Consider the following 20,141-nt stretch of genomic DNA (forward strand, 5'->3'; position numbering starts at 1 on the left):
ATTCTAACCTCTACTCCTTATTTCAAATTTATGTAACTTCTGCCATACTACTGCAGAGAAACAATAAATCAAATTCCAGCAAAGCTCACCAAATCACACTGTTAAGAGCATTAATTCAGCTTTTTAGACATCTAGAAGTATCTTGCTGAATAGCGACAGCTTTCCTTTTCTTATGTCAAGTTCAGCTCTCAGATGAGCAGTCTGTGATGGCAGCAAGCTTCTGGCTTCATTTTTTAAAAATATCATTCCACTCTAAATCAATATAAATCTGGAACAGCTAATTTCAACAGGTAAGACTGGACATAAGGAGTTTTCAATAAAATCACATGCAAATACCCCTTTCCATACACTATCCCACAATATTAAAAAAAAATTCCCTTATTCTCCTATTTTGGATCTCAGGTGCATAAATATTAAAACAAGCATTTCTGGGGAAAGCAGCTAGCAAAACACAATCTGAAAACAGACAATCATAATCTGTGATGCTTTTACTGAGCTTTATCTAAGGTAAGTGAATCTTTATTTCCTAGATTTAGCAAAGAACATATTCAACCACATTGCAAATGCCAATGTGCAGGAAATCAGGTCAGACAGCAGACAATTCTACTACAAGATGAAAGGTGCTATTATTATCATCATGAAGAAACAATTATACCGCCTATGATTTTAAACATGCAAATAGTGAAGTTTTAGACAAAAAGAACCTAGACAATTATTCTAAAAGCTAATCTTGTTGGGATTATCTGAAGTAATCCAGAATCTATTAATTTAAATAATTTTAGTAATTCGGAACTAAATTTCTTCCCACTCTTTGGCATTGTGTAGTAATGAGTAGACAGCCAAAATTGGGAGAGGGGAAGGGAGTTGGCAGAATTTATTAAACAACTTGTATGTTGAGAGATGATTTAGAAAGAATTATGGTTTTTGTCTGTATTTTTTTTAGTTACTAAACCAGAGTAGCAGATGCTGTGTAGTTTCTCTTAAATGCCTCTTTTATTTTAAAGTCACAATGGCTAAATCTATATAGTTATATCACATTATATCACTTTTGTTATATACGATAGGTATTTCTAAGGCAACTATAATCATTGCATCTTAGCTTCTAAAAGAACAATTTTGGTAGCACTAACGATATTCTCAAAAGGAAATTCCACTCTTATTGAAAGAAGAATAGAATATATTAACAACAGACATACAAAGGTGAAATAAGGGTCTAGTTTAAAACAACTCAAGCAAGGAAATTAAGATTTCCAGTCTGATCTTAATTTATCGTACTGAGTCCAAGATATTGTAGGAGGCAAAGATCAGTTTGAAGTTACATACTTGTATGTATTACAATACTCAGAAACAAGTAGGCTAGTTAAAGACTGAATGGCAGTTTTTTATAAAGGAAACATACAGAATCTTAATGATACTAGAATCACTAGGTTCCATTTTTGTTTTTATAGCAAGCTAGTAATTCAGCATGTTTTTTGAATTTCAGATAAATATACATAGTGTTTGGCTGCCTAACAAAAAGTAGAGCATCATTCCATTATAAACTATTTTCAATACCATGTATCCCCCGGGTTGAACACTTGAGCAATTCTGACAGAAAAAGCAGGTCTTAGGTGCTACAGATATATTCAAGATGAAAACTAGATAGCCTTATGGCCTGGTTCCTGTAAACCTAATTTGGATCTAGATTGCTGCATGACTATCAATGTTGCCCTCCCTTTTTCAGCACTATTCTTTGGTGAGGAATACATGAACTAGAAAGGATTAATTTGAAATATATTTTTGTCTGTTTTCACTTTTCTGTGTGCTGTTTCAGTACCCATGTTGCAAGCAGTGAACCACATGTAACCGCATGCCAACTAAGAACTAAGAGGGGGCCAGGCCAGCTTTACATTTAAGCCATTATATTCTCTGATCTAACGTGAAGGGGGCTTTAGTCGGGGGGGGGGGGAGGGGGCGGGAATCAAAGCTATATATATTGCATATAGCAAAAATGCTTTAGACACATGCTACAGAGCTACCTGGTATTGTGACACCACACTTTTTTTTGTTTTTTGTTAAAAAGTTCTCATTTTTACATTCTGACATCCTTGTGGTTAACTTCACTTCACTGGGAAGTAAAGCATTCACAACTATGGATGGCACTGCTGATCTACCTTTAGATCTCAACAAGACAGCTGCCTATATCAATGAATGTATTCAGGCACCAGCTAGGATAACACTTCTCTTGGGATTGACTTGTTATTCATATATTGTGCAGCATTTCTTCTACAAAATGATTATTCTTGCCTTGCTGTGACTTGTGATATGGTGCCCCATATATCTTAATTAAATATATCTTACACTCTTTAATCAACCATTTTTCTTGCTGCTTGATGAGGGAGGAGGTTGGCCTCTTGGAGACTGATTGGCCTCCTGGCAACCCAGAAGCGCTTGCATCAAAGGGGTAGCAGAAGTTCCAAGTACATATCCATGCATCTATCTATGGTACTTATATATCTCCATTATTATAGCATCTAAGTGCATCAGTCTTCAAGGTATTTATCTTCACAACACTGCTGTGAGGCAGGGAAGTGCTACTATCCCCATTTTACAGATGGAGAAATGAGGCACAGAAAGACTAAGGGACCTGCTCAAGGCCACAAAGGAAGTCTATGGTAGAGCAGGCAATGGAACACGTCTTGTAAGCCCCAAGCTAGCGCCTTTGCCACTGGATCATCCTTCTTCCCAGACGCAGGAGGCCTCTCCCAGTGCAGGTGTAACTACTTTTACTCCCTTGCTATACACCTTAGAGTTTGTAGAGGGTTACTTTCCCTTGGCTAACATATACAAAATTGTACTTTAGGTTGTGTGTTGTTAGTTTCTGGACCTAGAGATCATTATGGACAATTCTCAATCATTTGCTCAGGCTGAATACAGTCGCCATACTTTTTCCTTTACAGAAAATTGATTAAGTTAGTATTAGGAAGGGAGGTTTGCCTTTCCCTGGAGCATCCCTTTGGGACCAAACTGGTGTGCCTAGGATTAAAGGGCAGATGTTTGAGACACAACAGTAGGGAGACACTGGTGAAAGATGGGCTTGTGGCAGCCCTAGTTAAAAGTTGCATATGGGCAATCTCCCATTTCAAGTAAGTTCCCTTTTATGGTGCACTTTGGCTATGAGACCATTTGTTGTTAATGTTGTATTTTTGACAGAAAGGAGTATCTTGTGGTAGAAGTTAGTTTTGTGGCCTTCCTTCCCATACCTTTGGTCACAGATTTAGGAACAGATTAGCGAAGGACATTACTGGGGAGGACAGAGAACATGGAAGAGGGTCTTATCACTGTACACAGTTTCAGGGCCCTAAAACCAAACATGTGCCTGCCTGCTATTGGTATGATCTGAATCTTAATATTTGGGATATGTAATAGGTGCCTTTGTGCTCTGTAATTACTTACCACCACAAGTGCCAGGTAACACTTGAGTTATTTCAACAGCCGTTGTAACCTCTATATATAATCCAGGTATCAGTGTTTTGGTTTTGTTCTGCTGGTCAAATTATATCTTTATTTACACCTGTGTAACCCCCATCCATCTTCTTCAGAGTAGGGAATCAGTGACATTAGCCTTCAGTAGGGTCATATGGGTGACACCAAGGGCATGATTCAGGCCCTATGAATTCCATGATTGATCTATTTGCCAAGGAATCCACCTCTTGCTATGAAACTGTGCTGCAGCTTTCATTAATTTTTGTTTGTCTACAATCCTTTTGGCTGTAAAGATAACCTTGAAAACATGAATATAAACTATTTAATTAGGTCTCACTGAATCTGAAGACAGCCTGAAACAACAGCTCTAAGAGGTATTAATTGATCCATTCAGGTAAATGGGTTAACTCTGAAATGTAAGTAGAAAAATTTTAATGTCAATATTACCTATTTAACTGCTCACCATTTAAGAAAAAACAAGAGAAAACATGTTTCTCAGGTCTTATGCCAGTGGCGTAAGCCCAAACTGCCCCCTCCACAAGCTGCTGAAACTTCCAAGTTGCACCAGGCCTTTCTACCAACTGAGAACCATTCATAAGTATTATACTCATATTAAATGTAAAACAAAAAAAAGTTTGAGTATGTTGTACAGGCATTTTAATTTAGCAAATTCATATATTTCAACTATTATAAAATTGTATTTGCAGTAAAAATGAAAACTTTTGTTGTCTCACCATTCATAAGCTAGGAATGTTTAGAGTATCTTGTAACATGAAATATATACTCTCACATTACACCCTACAAATATTTAATTAACAAGGATGCTGTCACAATTTTTTCTAATTTGTAATTGTGGATTTGGTATCTAACTAAAATATAATTTTCACTACAGTATATATGCACAAAGAATACTTCCAGATATGCACTAGATCAAGATAATGTCCATGCCCAAATCATAATGATGTGCATTGTCAAATTACTGTACACAGTAATACTTTCATTGTTCATTGTGCACTTGAAATGCATCAGTGCCAGCAAGCGCTGAAATTATGCTGTGAATGAGTATTCAATGAATAAACATTAAAGAGACACGTATCAGCAAATACCAAGACCATCAGCACAAAAATCCCAGAATCATAATGGTGGTCTTAAGTTAGCAGGATATAATTTTTTCAAAATGTGACTGTTAGGCTTCTTTGGGCAAAGTTACAAATTGACTCAAGCACTTTCAGAATTTAACAGGCTTTAGGAACAAATAACTTACAATAAGTTTAAAGGGCATTTTGGAAATATATTTTTCATTAGATGGGAAGAACGATAGTCTTGTACTTAAGGCACAGGACGGAGAATATCTTCCTGTATGATCTTGGGCAAAATCACTGAACCTCACTGTGCAGTACTTTCTCTACTGTAATGTGGAGAATAAGAATGCCTGCACACACAAGTGTGTTGTGAGCTTCACATGTAAGCTTTGGACCTGATCCTGCAAACAGCATTGCACGCGAGTAACTTTATTCACGAGTAGTTAATGAGACTACTTATGTTTTTAAGTATTTGCAGGATCAAGGCCATAGATTATAAACTCTTCTGGACGTGAACCTTGTTTTCTAATACGTTTGCATAGCAACTGATCAAATACAAATAATGAGAAACAAATAATAAACTCTGAACGCTAACTATTTCTCCACTACACTGAAATTGATGAGATATCCTTAGAAACACAATCTTTAATTCAGAAACAGTGGGAAAAGATTTTAAACACAAAGACACATTATCCATTCAAGGAAAAACATGAACACTGAGAACAACAAGTAACTGTAAGAAACATTTTGAAATTCATGTTCATACTGTATAATATATTGTTAATCTTATTATAGGTTATTCCAAAACTCTTTTACATTAGGAACAAATCATGAACCATCGCCCACAGCTTCGCACAAAAATTATTCACTATTATGATAACCATTATTATAAATGTGTAATACTGACTAATACCTAGAATAGCAAACAGAGTACAAATATTCTAATTGTAAAGGCACAGAAATTAAATAAATAAATAAATAAAAGCTATAGAAGACAACCCAAGAAAGGTACTACTAGAGAACTAGTTGCACTGCATTTATTCCCAGGCAGAGCTAAATGACCATGTCCAGACCCAGGAAATGGCATGCAAAATCCATAAACTTAAGTATAGGGAGGACAATGAATCCTTCGGTTTCATTGTGCTATTTACGCATTTGCTATTTATGCTATTGTGCTATTTACGCATATTTCCAAGTTCTCCGTTACTAACACAGAAATTGTCATCCTGCACTTTTCCATTGATCTCTCTAGTACAGTATTCTGCTTTCAACAGTGGCAAATACCTGATGCTTCAGTGGAAAATGACCACTCTTCTCACTATGCACTATGTTCTTAGCCACTTATGAAAAGCCGTATGTAAGGAGAGATTTCTTTCCGATTCCACCAGATTAATTTATGACTTGAATTCTGAAATATTTTTATTCATTTTTGCTTGCATAGCCAAGTGTTATTCATATAATATTTAATGCTCACTACATTTAAAACATCCAGCCACAGTATTTACCTTGCTGATTTTCTGTGACAGTAAATTCTGTAGGTTGCCCATATGTATTTCATTTGATTTAATGTTACTGCTCTTTAATTTTACTGACTCTCCCACAGTATACAATGAGGTAAGAGAGGGAATGATCATCTCTCATTACATCTTGCTAATTTTGAATAATTCAGTCAAGTTCCTTTTTTTAAAAAACATGTTCTAATAATTTATTCTAGTTTTTACAATCTTGTCATATTGTTCCACTCATTCCATTAACCATTTTAGTCACCATTCTCCGCCATACATTTCCTAGGCAAAGAGGGTCTCAGAAAGCTGGCTGGGGCTTGGATAAGAGCGTCTCCAATTAAAACATTGGGTGTTTTAGTTAACATTTAGATTTACAAATATCTACTCTTCCTTAACAAGTCTCTCTGAACAGCTCTTTGCCCACTCAGCATTTCGGATTTTTTCACATTTTTAGTTGCAGTTCTTTATCATTTCTAGGGATGCTGCTTCTTAAGTCACTGGTTTAGGGGTTCCAGGCCAGACATCAAAACTTATTTTTTCCCTCTCTAGGTAAAGTGGGGCTTCCTGCTGGGGGGTGAGAAGTTGGAAGGGGTTAATCCAGATACTGGTAGGGCAAATATTTAGTTTAACAACTTCCTTTCCTGTTACATGGATATAAGGCGGGACTTTTGGTAACATCATCATTGTTATCTCAACTTCAAGCTTCCTGACATAAACTACTAGCAACATACTACTGATATCTTCCTGTCTGCCTCAGTCTCAACAGTTATCTCAGAGTAAGTCTAGATGACTAATGGTAAAAATGCCAGCATTCAATCACTCCTAGCACTAGTGGAGCTGCACAACTGCTTGGGTGTCAGTAAGAGAACTGCAGAAAACGTGAATGTAAACACCACCTTACCCTTTTGCTCACTAAGCTTTTCAGAGCAGAAACCATGTCTTTTTGTGTATTTGTATAGCAGTTGGTATAATGAGACACCAATTCAAACTGGAGAAATACTGAAGGAAAATTTACTTATGGTAAATGCAGTGGAAGATTTGTTTAAAAGGAGGCCATTTTGTAAAAAGACAGCACTGTACTTCTGCCACACTCAGAAGCATTTTTATTGGACACACAAGTGCTAGTCATAAAAGCTTCCTGAAGATTAATTCATAAATTGATATTCTCTGCACACTGGTGCCAGTGCTATATCTTCATCCTCATTTTCTTTACCCCTTGAAAGTATATTTCCTGCAGGCTAAGAAATTTGAGTTGATAAATGACTTCCTATACCATAAGCAACACACATGTTTCCTGCCTGATTAGTTCATGTAATTTATTAGAAAATTTACTTTGTGTGATGTAAATAGTTTGTGACCAGCACCTACACACAACTCACAAAATAGGACAGTCTACATAAGTAGGTTTGCCTCTAAATTAAATTTCTTTTCAACTACCTACATATACAGTCTATAGAAAAAGACAGTCATGAAAATTAATCTTAATTCTAGTGATCTTTTAGCATATACTTGTTCAGACAATTCTACACCTAATCTTAACAATTTATCTGGAATTACATTCCACAAAACTGTAGCCAGGAACAATACAATTCCCTGTCGTTTTCAGATCATACCGTAGCTTTTTACAATTCCTTGTTAGCTAACATTTAAAATCTGAGATCAGTTGCTGTGGAACACGAGAGTCAGTAAGATTATATAAAGTAGTAATTAACCACTTCAACACAGCTCTCATTCCATAAATTAACAAAGATCTACTTAAGTATCTAAGATTTGATTACTGTACCACCTGATGTTGACGGATAATAGAGATGTAACAATATTCAGATGGACCTCCAAAACACAAATTATGGCTCCCTACGCAACTTCAATTGTATGCCCCTTTCTGGCACCAAACCAAAACGTTAGTTTTAAACTACAACACTTTTTGTCATACCCTGACAAAATTTCTTATCTACACTTATTCAGCATTTATTAAAGAGCACCTATCCAAAACTCAATGCACCTTGCTAAATGTTAAGAATGCAAGCACACTAATCTAAACAAAAGCAAAGCCATCAGCCTACCTAAATTAAGAACAAACCCACCCTAGCCAAAAATACTAGCTTCCAGGCACACAGATCCCTGCCCCCAGATCACCACTTCCTTCCCAAAAGCCTGTGAGAAAAAAAATGACCCTTGAAGTATGCCCCAAAGATCAACAGCTTTGGGCTATTTTGGAATGGAAGATGAGAGAGTGGTGCATGAATTCCAAAGCTAAGGGCTCCTTACAGAGAACTCTCTAACAGTAGCGGCTCCATCTCTTCTAAATAAAAGGGATTCAGGCTTACGCATATCCACTGATCATAATTGTGCCAATATGGTCTGGAGAGAGAGATGGTGTCTCAGATAGACAGTCCCAAGCCCGTTAGAACTTTATAAATAAAAAATACCACTTTAAACTCCACCCATAAACCAGCAGGCAGCCAGTGTAGATCATGAGCTCAGAGCGAGAAATTTCACATAAGTGAGCAACCGCTTTCTGCACTAGCTTCAGGTCCTGAGTTGATATATGGTGTAGTCCCACAGATAGTAAAATTAAATTACTGCTGTGCATTGTAACAAAGGTATGGATCATGCAAGTGGTCAGCATTCAAAATAAATTATTGCAATCTCAGAGAGCCAGTGAGGCCTAGCCGACAGAGCACTGAACTGGGATTCAGAAGACCTGGGTTCTATTCTCAGCTCTGCCACTGGCACTGAGATCTCTACGGCTGAAAAGTGCTATATATGAGCTAGGTATTAGTATCTCCTCATCAGACATATAGGAGTCTTAATGATCATCTAACAGCAGCTAGGGGTCCAACACTACTCTCAGATTGTAGTAATAAATAGTGGGAACACACCTTTCTTTAAAGTGGCAGATATAAACCCTGCCATATCTTCTAAGTCCTTCTCCCAATTTACCAACATCTCTCATTTTATCTAGATGGAATTTAAGCCACTGAACCCTCATCCATGTTCCAATCTCCACTGAAAATACTAGGCAGAACATTTGAAAACATTGGCTGGGTCAGATGAAAGATCTATAGAACTGGATGTTGTCAGTATTCTGTAGACATCCCAATCCATAACTCTTCCTGGGTACTTTAAATAAGGGAGTGGGTGGGGACAAATCTTAGAGAGTGACAGTGTTTAAGGGGCATTTCATCAATGCTTGGAGGACAAAAGATCAATATATTGTCCAAGTAAGCCATCAAAAGATTGAGTTTGCTAGTAAAATATCTCCCCTCACAGCCATCCAGAAACACTTAAGAGTTCACAAACCTCCAAGAATGGACCATCAAAGTAAGTTCTAAATGGAGAGGAGGACTGCAACCTGAAACTGCAGAATACCGCACCTGGCCAAAATTTTCACTTGTCCCACTTCCACTCTCAAACGCAAACACCAGTCAAGAATGTGGCCAGATAAATTAGTTGAGCCAGAAACTACCTGGGATAGTGGCTACGAAAACCTGAACTATCTCAGAAGAGATGTCCTCAATGAAGATATTAGAGTCACTGAGTATTATTAGCCTCAGTGTCTCCACCACCACCTTAGTGGAAAATTAATAGTTCATGCAGAGACTTGCAGTGGACACTAACACAATCCCCATGGTTCCTGGGACACACATGCGAGATAAATATGCTGTATTTAGGCTTGGCAAAATTTGGGGGTTTTTAATATAATTTTGAAGGATAACATCAATGTTTATTCTTAAGCATTTTTTTCTATTTTTATCTATTTAAATTCACAGTGGCATAAAATTATGCATTTAAATCATTTTTTATTTGTATTAATTCAAATTATTACAGTTGTGGGAAATTGTGGGGATGTCAGGCAACAGGGGGTGTCAGTCAATTATTCATTGACAGTAGATGCTGAGATTCAAAAAGGTAAAGCCTTATAACCATTAAAACCCAAATTGGCAACATCATGTCAAAATATACAAAGTAAATATCCTTAAATCCAGCTCTAATAAATTCTCAAACAGCATTTTTCTTTCTTTGCCTATCTGCAATTTTTGATTATTAGCAATATAAATATTTTTGTCAGTTTGTGTTTATGGTGAAATCAACGTTTACCAACATTTACCAATAAAAATCTAATCCTTCCAAGCCTAGCTGTATTTGATCCAGTTTAGAGGGGAGAAACTTGCACTTCTGGCTGGATGCAAATAGCACAGCCACAATAGTACCTCACCCTTTGCTAGCTCATTCCCTTCTTCTCCTCCGTTTTGGTGGCCCTTTCCTTATCACCTCTCCTCAAACTGAGTAATGCAAGCGCAATATTTAAAAAACAACTGAAGCTACGAACTTCAAGCATGGCTTGCTTTATAGTTCTCATAGAAGAAAATCAAGTTTGAACAAACTCAGTTCAATGTGTGTAAAGTTAACACTTAGGGTCAAATGTAGTCCTGCCATAAACTGGTACCACTCCTACTGACTTCAGTGAGAGTTCCACTGTCTAATGCCAAGGATGAATTTGATCTAGTTGGAACACATACATGTGTGTTCAAATTCTCCCCCCCCCACACCTTCCTTCTCTCTCATTTGTTCATTACAAAGCTCAAAACATAGAGCAACTTGGAAAGCTGTGCATGCTTAGCTGTTTAAACTGGTCTCTTGGGTTAAGGTCACGCTGGTTTAAGGGATATTGCTAAAGAGCTAGATTATGACCTTACAATGTGGTGTGAATAAGAAGCAGCACAGCGTCACAGTGTCAGAATCAGACTAGAAAATGAGTTCTGACAGAGAATCACAAACATAAAAAGACAGTGATATAGGCCCTAAAAATGTGACACTACCTTTGCTTTGGGAAATAACACAAATTAGGCAGTGTTGGTACTGCACTGTTTACTTTACAGAACTACTCAACTGCAATAGGGATAATTATATGTGAAAACTCTGTCTAAAAATATTTCAGGTCCAATACCTAAAATAAATACCTGACATGATAAAAAAAATACAGTAGAACTTTACTAATTAGTAACTCATTCTAGATAAGTGATTTTTGATAATTAACAAATTAATTACTAAACAAGATTGGTACATCACAAAATGTGATTTGCTCATTTATTTTGTCAATTGCAGTTTGTAATTAATGGTCTGAATATTTTGAAATGTAGTAGTACCACTCCCGTATATTTTGTTACTGTAAGGAGTTGTTACTAAGACTTCAATAGGGCACTCTTTTTTTTTTTTTTTTTTTTTTGAAAGGTCAGGAAAGACCACCAGTTTTGTATGTGGATTATAAAGTGATCAAAAAAGTAAATTTCTACTATTTTTTAAAAATCCAGAAACTACCTTGGTAAATACAAAATATCAGTTTTTATCTGCATTATTCATACGATTTTATTTGTTAACTGTTAATTAAAACATTTACAATTTTAGCAGGAATCAAAATAATTCTTGTAAAGGTTAAAAATAGTTGTTCCTACCTCTACTTTTGTTCGATAAAGGATGAGACGCTTAAGACTGCACACTTTGGCAATGTGGATGAAAGCCTGAGGTGGTAGCTTATCACAGGAGGAGAGATTTAATTCCTGAAGGTTTGGACACATCTCAGCAATGACCTCTAAGCAAGTCTCATTGAGGAAATGGCCACAAGCCAACTCAAGGCGCACTAGTTCAGAGCCACAAACTTTCAGGAACCTGTAAAAAGCACATATTATATGAATTAAAAGGTAGGGAAATATAGGTTTCTGTGGAAATTTTGGAACACTGTCAAAAATAACAGGTTTCAGAGTAGCAGCTGTGTTAGTCTGTATTCGCAAAAAGAAATGGAATACTGGTGGCAGCTTAGAGACTAACAAATTTATTTGAGCATAAGCTTTCGTGAGCTACAGCTCACTTCATTGGATGCATTCATTCAGTGGAAAATAAGGTGGGGAGATTTATATACATAGAAAACATGAAACAATGGGTGTTGCCATACACACTGTAACGAGAGTGATCAGGTAAGGTGAGCTATTACCAGCAGGAGAGCGGGGGGGGGGGTGTGTGGAAACCTTTTGTAGTGATAATCAAGGTGGGCCATTTCCAGCAGTTGACAAGAACATCTGAGGAACAGTTGGGGGGGGGGGAGAATAAACAAGGGAAAATAGTTTTACTTTGTGTAATGACCCATCCACTCCCAGTCTCTATTCAAGCCTAAGTTAAGTGTATCCAGTTTTCAATTTAATTCCAATTCAGCAGTCTCTCCTTGGAGTCTGTTTTTGAAGTTTTTTTGTTGAAGAATTGCAACTTTTAGGTCTGTAATCAAGTGACCAAAGTGTTCTGAAGTGTTCTCCAACTGGTTTTTGAATGTTATAATTCTTGACATCTGATTTGTGTCCATTTATTCTTTTACGTAGACACTGTCCAGTTTGGCCAATGTACACGTCAGAGGGGCATTGCTGGAATATATCACATTGGGAGATGTGCAGGTGAATGAGCCTCTGATAGTGTGGCTGATGTGATTAGGCCCTATGATGGTGTCCCCTGAATAGATATGTGGACACAGTTGGCAATGGGCTTTGTTGCAAGGATAGGTTCCTGGGTTAGTGGTTCTGTTGTGTGGTGTGTGGTTGTTGGTGAGTATTTACTTCAGGTTGGAGGGCTGTCTGTAGGCAAGGACTGGCCTGTCTCCCAAGATCTGTGAGAGTGATGGGTCGTCCTTCAGGATAGGTTGCAGATCCTTGATGATGTGCTGGAGAGGTTTTAGTTGGGGGCTGAAGGTGACGGCTAGTGGCGTTCTGTTATTTTCTTTGTTGGGCCAGTCCTGTAGTAGGTGACTTCTGGGTACTCTTCTGGCTCTGTCAATCTGTTTCTTCATTTCAGCAGGTGAGTACTGCAGTTGTAAGAATGCTTGATAGAGATCTTGTAGGTGCTTGTCTCTGTCTGAGGGGTTGGAGCAAATGCGCTCGTATTGTAGAGCTTGGCTGTAGACAATGGATCGTGTGGTGTGGTCTGGATGAAAGCTGGAGGCATGTTGGTAGGAATAGCGGTCAGTAGGTTTCCGGTATAGGGTGGTGTTTATGTGATCATCGCTTATTAGCACTGTAGCGTCCAGGAAGTGGATCTCTTGCGTGGACTGGTCCAGGCTGAGGTTGATGGTGGGATGGAAATTGTTGAAATCATGGTGGAATTCCTCAAGGGCTTCTTTTCCATGGGTCCAGATGATGAAGATGTCATCAATGTAGCGCAAGTAGAGTAGGGGCGTTAGGGGACGAGAGCTGAAGAAGCGTTGTTCTAAGTCATCCATAAAAATGTTGGCATACTGTGGGGACATGCGGGTACCCATAGCAGTGCCACTGATTTGAAGGTATACATTGATACATTGTCCCCAAATGTGAAATAGTTATGGGTGAGGACAAAGTCACAAAGTTCAGCCACTTCAGGTTTGCCATGACATTATCGGGGATAGTGTTCCTGATGGCGTGTAGTCCATCTTTGTGTGGAATGTTGGTGTAGAGGGCTTCTACATGCATAGTGGCCAGGATGGTGTTTTCAGGAAGATCACCGATGGACTGTAGTTTCCTCAGGAAGTCAGTGGTGTCTCGAAGATAGCTGGGAGTGCTGGTAGCGTAGGGCCTGAGGAGGGAGTCTACATAGCCAGACAATCCTGCTGTCAGGGTGCGAATGCCTGAGATGATGGGGCATCCAGGATTTCCAGGTTTATGGATCTTGGGTAGCAGATAGAATACCCCAGGTTGGGGTTCCAGGGGTGTGTCTGCAGATTTGTTCTTGTGCTTTTTCAGGGAGTTTCTTGAGCAAATGGTGTAGTTTCTTTTGGTAACCCTCAGTGGGATCAGAGGGTAATGGCACACCTGAGGAAATCTATTAAATGGAAAAAAAACTTTAAAAAATGGGTTAATTCGATGTCAAGGTAAGAGATCAAGCACTCAAAAGTGAAAATATTCCAAAAGTTATGTTTACTCCATCAACATTCACTCAACAATGTTGCATATCCTGGATAGCTTTTGGTGTTCCCCAATGAATCATACAATAAGGCAGTCCCGCCGACAGCGGGGGGCAAAGGGGGCAACTGCCCAGGGGCCTGGGCCATTTAAAATGGCCTGTGGCCCCCAGCCACCACCACTGCCGCAGTAGCAGCGGCAGTGGCAGTCGGGAGCCCTGGGCCCTTTTAAATCACCTGCGTGGGCCACAGGGCTCCTGGGCACCCACTGGCAGGCCCCTCCTCCCCTGCACCTCCTGCCAGCAGCAGGCCCCACCAATCAGCTTGTCCTCCTCCCCCAGTGCCTGCCGCCCACCATCGTCAGCTGTTTGGCAGTACGCTAGAGGTGCTGGGGGAGAGTGAGGAGCAAGGGGGTGGGACAGGGCCTGGGCAATGCATGGCACAGATGCCAGGAGTGGAAGGGGCAGGACCAGCCCCTTCCAGCCGCTGAGATGCTGCTCTGCAGCCCTGTGCAGCGGCTGCCTGAGAGAGCCTGGCTAGGAAGGTGAATTCCGCTCCCTTCCCAGGCTCAGATAGTGGGGTCCCTGACAGCCGACCCGGGCGGGGAGTGGAAGCTGCCTCCTCTCCAGCCAGGTTCTCTCAGGTAGCTGCCAGGCAGGGCTGCAGAGCAGCGACCAGGAGGGGCCAGCGTTAAAAGCGGCTCCCTCCTGTTCCCTGCCTGGGCTCCTGCCCGGCAGGGAGAGCAGCAGAACGTGGCAGGGAGATAGGCACATGTAGAAGCCCTGGCCGTGCCAGAAGAGTGCATCCAGAAGCACAGCCAGCAGCTCGCTGGGCACCAGCGGGGGCCCACTGACTGTTCTGCCCTGGGGCCTGGAATTGCTGTCGGCAGGCCTGCAACAAGGTTTACATTTAACAAAGGTAAAAAAAAGCAGAAAATACTACATTACTGCCAAGTGCTAAGTTCATGTTACTAGAGCAGCCCAAAACCACAACTCTACTGGGAAAAGGGTTTGGAAAAAGGGTGATGTGTTTGTTTAAATTACAAAAAAAAAATTCTTACTACCAGTCCTGCAAACTAAGTTGAACTCTGTTCCTATCTTGTGACTTACCAGTTACTAGTGACTTCAAATGCAACCAGATATAACAGTGATCCTGTTTTGTTACAATTTTAAATGACCACTGCAAGTCTGATTTTGACACTGGCCTGCAACTTTCTGCCTGAAATTTCTTGTAGTAAGTCTCTGCCCATGAGAAAAATGTGTGAGAGAGAAAGTTTGAGGTTAATTGGATAAGACATTTGAAAGCTAGAGGATCTGAGAAAAACTAGTGTTTCATCACTGTTAGAACAATTGTTCTATTTCTTTTTTCCACAAATAAGTTCAAACGAACAATGTAAAAATTTAAAGCTCGTTTTACAATACACTAATCCTCAAGGAGAACTAATTCACAGAAGTAGGTTGGTGTAAAAAGGTTTAAGCTATCAGAGACTGAATATTCAAAACACTTAGAAACTGTGAGGGTCTCTGCATGCATTACAACAACTTCTGTCGGAGGTCTGTTGAATTCTACAAGCTCGGTTCCATCTAATCTAAGCTTTCTTTAAAAAAGTAGTAAGCTCATAGTTCTTTTTCATTGCAAAGGAAACCTTCAAAATGCAAATCAATCACAAGGTTTACAAGTTTGATATTGCATAAAATCATATATATTTTAATATTCTCTAAGTTTCACCTGTTTCCCCCACAGAAGAGACTAGCTCAGCTCACCCCAGTGCTTCCTGGAGTGATGGAGTCTCTGTAAGTAGGGGGCAGATGCCTGCTTTGGAAATTTGTCAACTCTAGAGTATTTTAGAAAAAACTATCCCCATTGGTGGTAGCACCAATGCAGCTGCACCATGAAAAGCCTAGTGCAGTTAAGGCTGCCATAGCTTCAGACATTTTTAGCACCAAGCCAATTAAAGTCTCCTGAATGTGTTTAATTGATATAGTGGAAAAATGCTTTAAGTTATCAGAGCCTTTTCAACAACAAGGCTCATATTGTTGCCGTTGAACAGGTGTTGGCTTAAGTAGGATTTATTTTTATTTTTTGCTAAAACTGCCTATGGTACTGAAGAAGCTGGACACTTAAGAGAAGCAGGATCCAGGGGGACATGCCCCAAGCATACTAAATAATAGGACACTTGAACTCCCTGGCTTTCTTCACATAGTGTCTAAACGATCAAGTCTCTAAGCCTTCTGTTTCTGCAAGGAGTCTAATCTAGCCATTCACTCATTCATCCCATCCTTCCTTTCCTTCCCTTTCTTTCTCTGCAATAGTCATTTTCCCTCATTTATTCCATACCTTACATTATCACCCTCCTCTCCTTTTCCCTCACTCTCCCTTTCACTGTCCATCACTTTCTCCTTCTCCCTATCCCATGTCCCCTTCTTCCTCATTTTTTCCGTTAGCGTGCAAGATGAAAGGGGAAGCCCTAGGGTCTATTTCCTTTCCCCCTAACCAGTTAGTGCAAGACATACATGGATTAAGAGGGAAAATGAGGCATCTTCCTTTTGGACTGGAAGTACCATCGCCCCCAAAAGGGGGAAGAAGCCCCACCATTGTGGGAGTTGCTTGTCAACAAAGGAGCTGTACAAATGTGATGCTTAGGATGGAACCCTACTCAGGTCACTTTCACATTCACTACAGTTGTGATGAGAAACAACCACCTAGCATATTCAACACTGATGACTGAAAAATAAGAATAGCTAGTAGGCTTTTCTAGGACTATGTCATAGATTCATAGAGTTTAAGGCCAAAAATGGCCATTAGATCATCTCATTCGACTTCCGTGTTATATCACAGACTATTTCATTACACCCAGTTATCTCAGTATTGAGCCCAATAACCGGTATGACTGAAGCATATATTCTAGAAAGGAATCCATTCTTGATCTGAAGACATCAAAAGATGGAGAATCCACTGCTTCCTTTGGTAGTTTGTTCCAGTTTCATGGTTAAAAAATGCTAAATTTTCTATTTGAATTTGTCTAGCTTTAGCTTCCAGCCACTGGTTCTTGTTATGCCTTCTTCTACTAAAGAGCTCTTTAGTACCCACTATTTTCTGCCTGTGAAGATACTTATACACTGTAATTGTCACCTCTCAGTCTTCTTTCTGATAAACTAAACAGATTGAGCTCTTTGTCTTTCATTGAAAGACATTTTCTCCAACTCTTAAATCATTTTCATGATTCTTTTCTGAACCCTCTCTCTGATTTTTCAATATCCTTTTTAAAATGTGGACACCAAAATTGTATGCAGTATTCCAGTATCAGTCTCACCAGTGCTACATACAGAGGTAAAACAACTTCTTACCCCTATTCACTATTTCTATTTATACATCCATGGATCACATCAGCCATTTTTGCCAAAGAACTGCACTGGGAGCACATGTTGAGATGCTTGTCCATTATGACCACTAAACCCTTTTCAGAATCAATGCTTTCAGGACACAGTCCCCATTCCATAGGGATTGCCTGCATTCCTTGTACCTAGATGTATAACGTTGCATTTTGCTGCATTAAAATACATTTTGTTTGAATAAGTCCAGCTTACCAAGTGATCCAGATTGCTCTGTATGACTGCCTTGTCCTCATTATTTACCACTCCACCAATCTTTTTCATCCACAGATTTTATCAGCAGTGATTTTATATTTATTTTCCCATCATTTATGATAATGTTGAATAGCATCAGGTTTAGTACCAATCTCTGCAGAACTCCACTGGAAAAACTCTCATTTAATGATGACTCCCCACTGACAACTACTCTTTGAGATCTGCCATTAGCCAGATCTTAATCCATTTAATGAGTGCTTTATTGATATTGTATAGTGCTAATTGTTTAATCAGAATGCCATGCAGTACTAAGTCAAATGCCATACAAACGTTTAAATATATCACATCTAAGGAGTTATCTTTATTAATCAAACTTGTAGGGTCATCAAAGAATGAAACCAGGTTTGACAAGACTTATTTTCCATAAAATCATGTTGACTGTGATTAATTATATTCCTATCCTGTAATTCTTTATCAACTGAATATTGTATCAGCTTTTCCACTACAGTAGAACCTCAGCATTATGAACACCTTGGGAATGGAGATTGTTCATAACTGTGAAATATTCCTAACACTGAACAAAATGTTATGGTTGTTCTTTCAAAAGTTTACAACTGAACATAGACTTACTACAGCTTTGAAACTTTACTATGCAGGAGAAAAATGCAGCTTTTAACCATCTTAGTTTAAATGAAATGAGCACAGAAACAGTTTCATTACCTTGTCAATTTAACTTTCCCTTTATTTTTTCAGTAGTTTATGTTTAACACAGTACTGTACTGTATTTTCTTTCTTTGGTCTCTACTGCTGCCTGATTGCATACTTCCAGTTCCGAATGAGGTGTGAGGTTGACTGGTCAGTTCAGAACTCTGGTGTTCGTAACTGTATTTTTTCCAGGACTGATTTGAGGCTAACCAGCCTACAGTTACCCGGGTCATCCTGCTAGTCATTTCTGAGCACTGGCACAACATTAGCACTCTTCCAGTCTCCTGGAATAGCCAAGGTACTCCAAGATCTATTAAAAATTAAGATCAGCAGGCCAGAGATCTTATCAACTGTAAGGAGTATCTATAACATATGCCTTGAATGATTGATAAATATTACTTCCTTATGTCCCTCAAAAATAAGAAAAATTATGCACCTCTGTTTATCCCCAAATAGGACCCACCTACTACTGAACTCCACCTAAGAAGTAAAGACAGTGAGAAAATGATTCACACCATGTGAGACACTTTGTCTAAGGACCTACAGATCAGCTAAGGTTATGAGTTTCACTCCCCAGTAAGAGAGACCAAAAAGCGAGCTAAAAGAGAATACCATAGGCATGACTCTCTCATAATTTACATATGGATAAAGTCTCTTTCTCCCACGCAATGTAGCTGAAAAAAAATCTCAAAAGGATACCAAACAAAGTAATACCCTGCTTTCCTAGACAAAGTGGCCCAATGTACAATGCAAGTGGATAAAGAGATGGGTGGGAGAAACTGAGCTGTAAAACCCAGAAAACTGAAGGTCACATTGGTCTAACAGCTTGTTACCCCAAGAAATCCAAACCACCTTGCCTTCACCCCAAACTATGAATTTGTTTGCCTGGTCAGTCAGATCTCTCTCTCTATGTAGATAGTATCTTCTGTTGTGAGACCTAAATGATGTGAAATGTTTAGTACAATCAAAGAACGTATGGACCATGTCCAGTAGGTTAGTAGGGGACTTTGTTTTCTTTCTGAATGAGTGTTTCCCCGAAGAAGTGGCATGAGTTGTATGGTGCAAGAAGGAAAGAGAACATTAAGAGAAGTGGACACCTGACTAGGGCAAAACTCTGAATTAAAATAAACGGCTTAAAAAGGGGGAAATTGCAATTAATGTGGGCTAGTGCTGAAATACAATCTTTGAAATGAATCAAACAAACACCCTCCGATAAGAATATGATTGAACAAATTTGTTCCACACCAATGCCATCTACTGGATATTGACTGAAGCAGCAGAGAAACAGAGCAGAAATCTGATCACTCAGCTGACAACTGTCCAACAGAAATTGGAGGGTTGCCCTTTGGAATCAAGGTATACAAAACGAAGATCACCATCCATGTGGGACCCCAGAGTTGGCTGAACCTACAAAGAAACGGCAAAATCCAGAAGTACAACTGATGCCCAGGCAAGCCCTATGGAGAGGACTATTCCCCTATTGCAGGGTTACCAGGATAAGGAGAAGTGGTGAGATTTCATTTTAATGACTGTATTTCTTCTTCTATCTTTAATATAAATAACTAAAGGTTGTCTTGTTGAATTTACATTCTTTAGTGAGACCTCAAGTAACCATACTTTAGAACTAACTAATTCTGTATGCATGCTCTCCTTTATAAGTCCAGGCAAACTGGCTTGAGAGAGAGAAACCAATTTTAAGTGATTCCTTTGATAGGAAAGGGACAAATTTAAACTATCAAACTACCAGAAGTCTTCAGACACACGACACTTTTCAAATGATTGCCCATTTTGCCCCTACAACGCTTGTTTCACCCTTATGATGCTGACTTTGAATAAAGTTTGCTTGAAATCACTTCCTAGTTGTGTTATATAGTACTGGTAT

At 39.1% G+C, this 20,141-nt stretch overlaps 1 protein-coding gene across 4 annotated transcripts in view; it reads right to left on the bottom strand.

The window, feature by feature from the left end:
* Positions 1 to 20,141, bottom strand: part of FBXL4 (F-box and leucine rich repeat protein 4) — a 111,498-nt gene that overhangs the window by 33,515 nt on the left and 57,842 nt on the right. For all 4 annotated transcript variants that reach the window (XM_084625292.1, XM_084625294.1, XM_084625295.1 and 1 more), the window contains exon 5: positions 11,509 to 11,722. In XM_084625292.1, coding sequence (XP_084481418.1) covers positions 11,509 to 11,722 — 214 coding nt within the window. The remainder of the gene's footprint in view (positions 1 to 11,508; positions 11,723 to 20,141) is intronic.

Source organism: Lepidochelys olivacea, assembly GCF_965140295.1.
Source record: "Lepidochelys olivacea isolate rLepOli2 genome assembly, chromosome: 3".
In the NCBI taxonomy this organism is placed as follows: domain Eukaryota; kingdom Metazoa; phylum Chordata; order Testudines; family Cheloniidae; genus Lepidochelys; species Lepidochelys olivacea.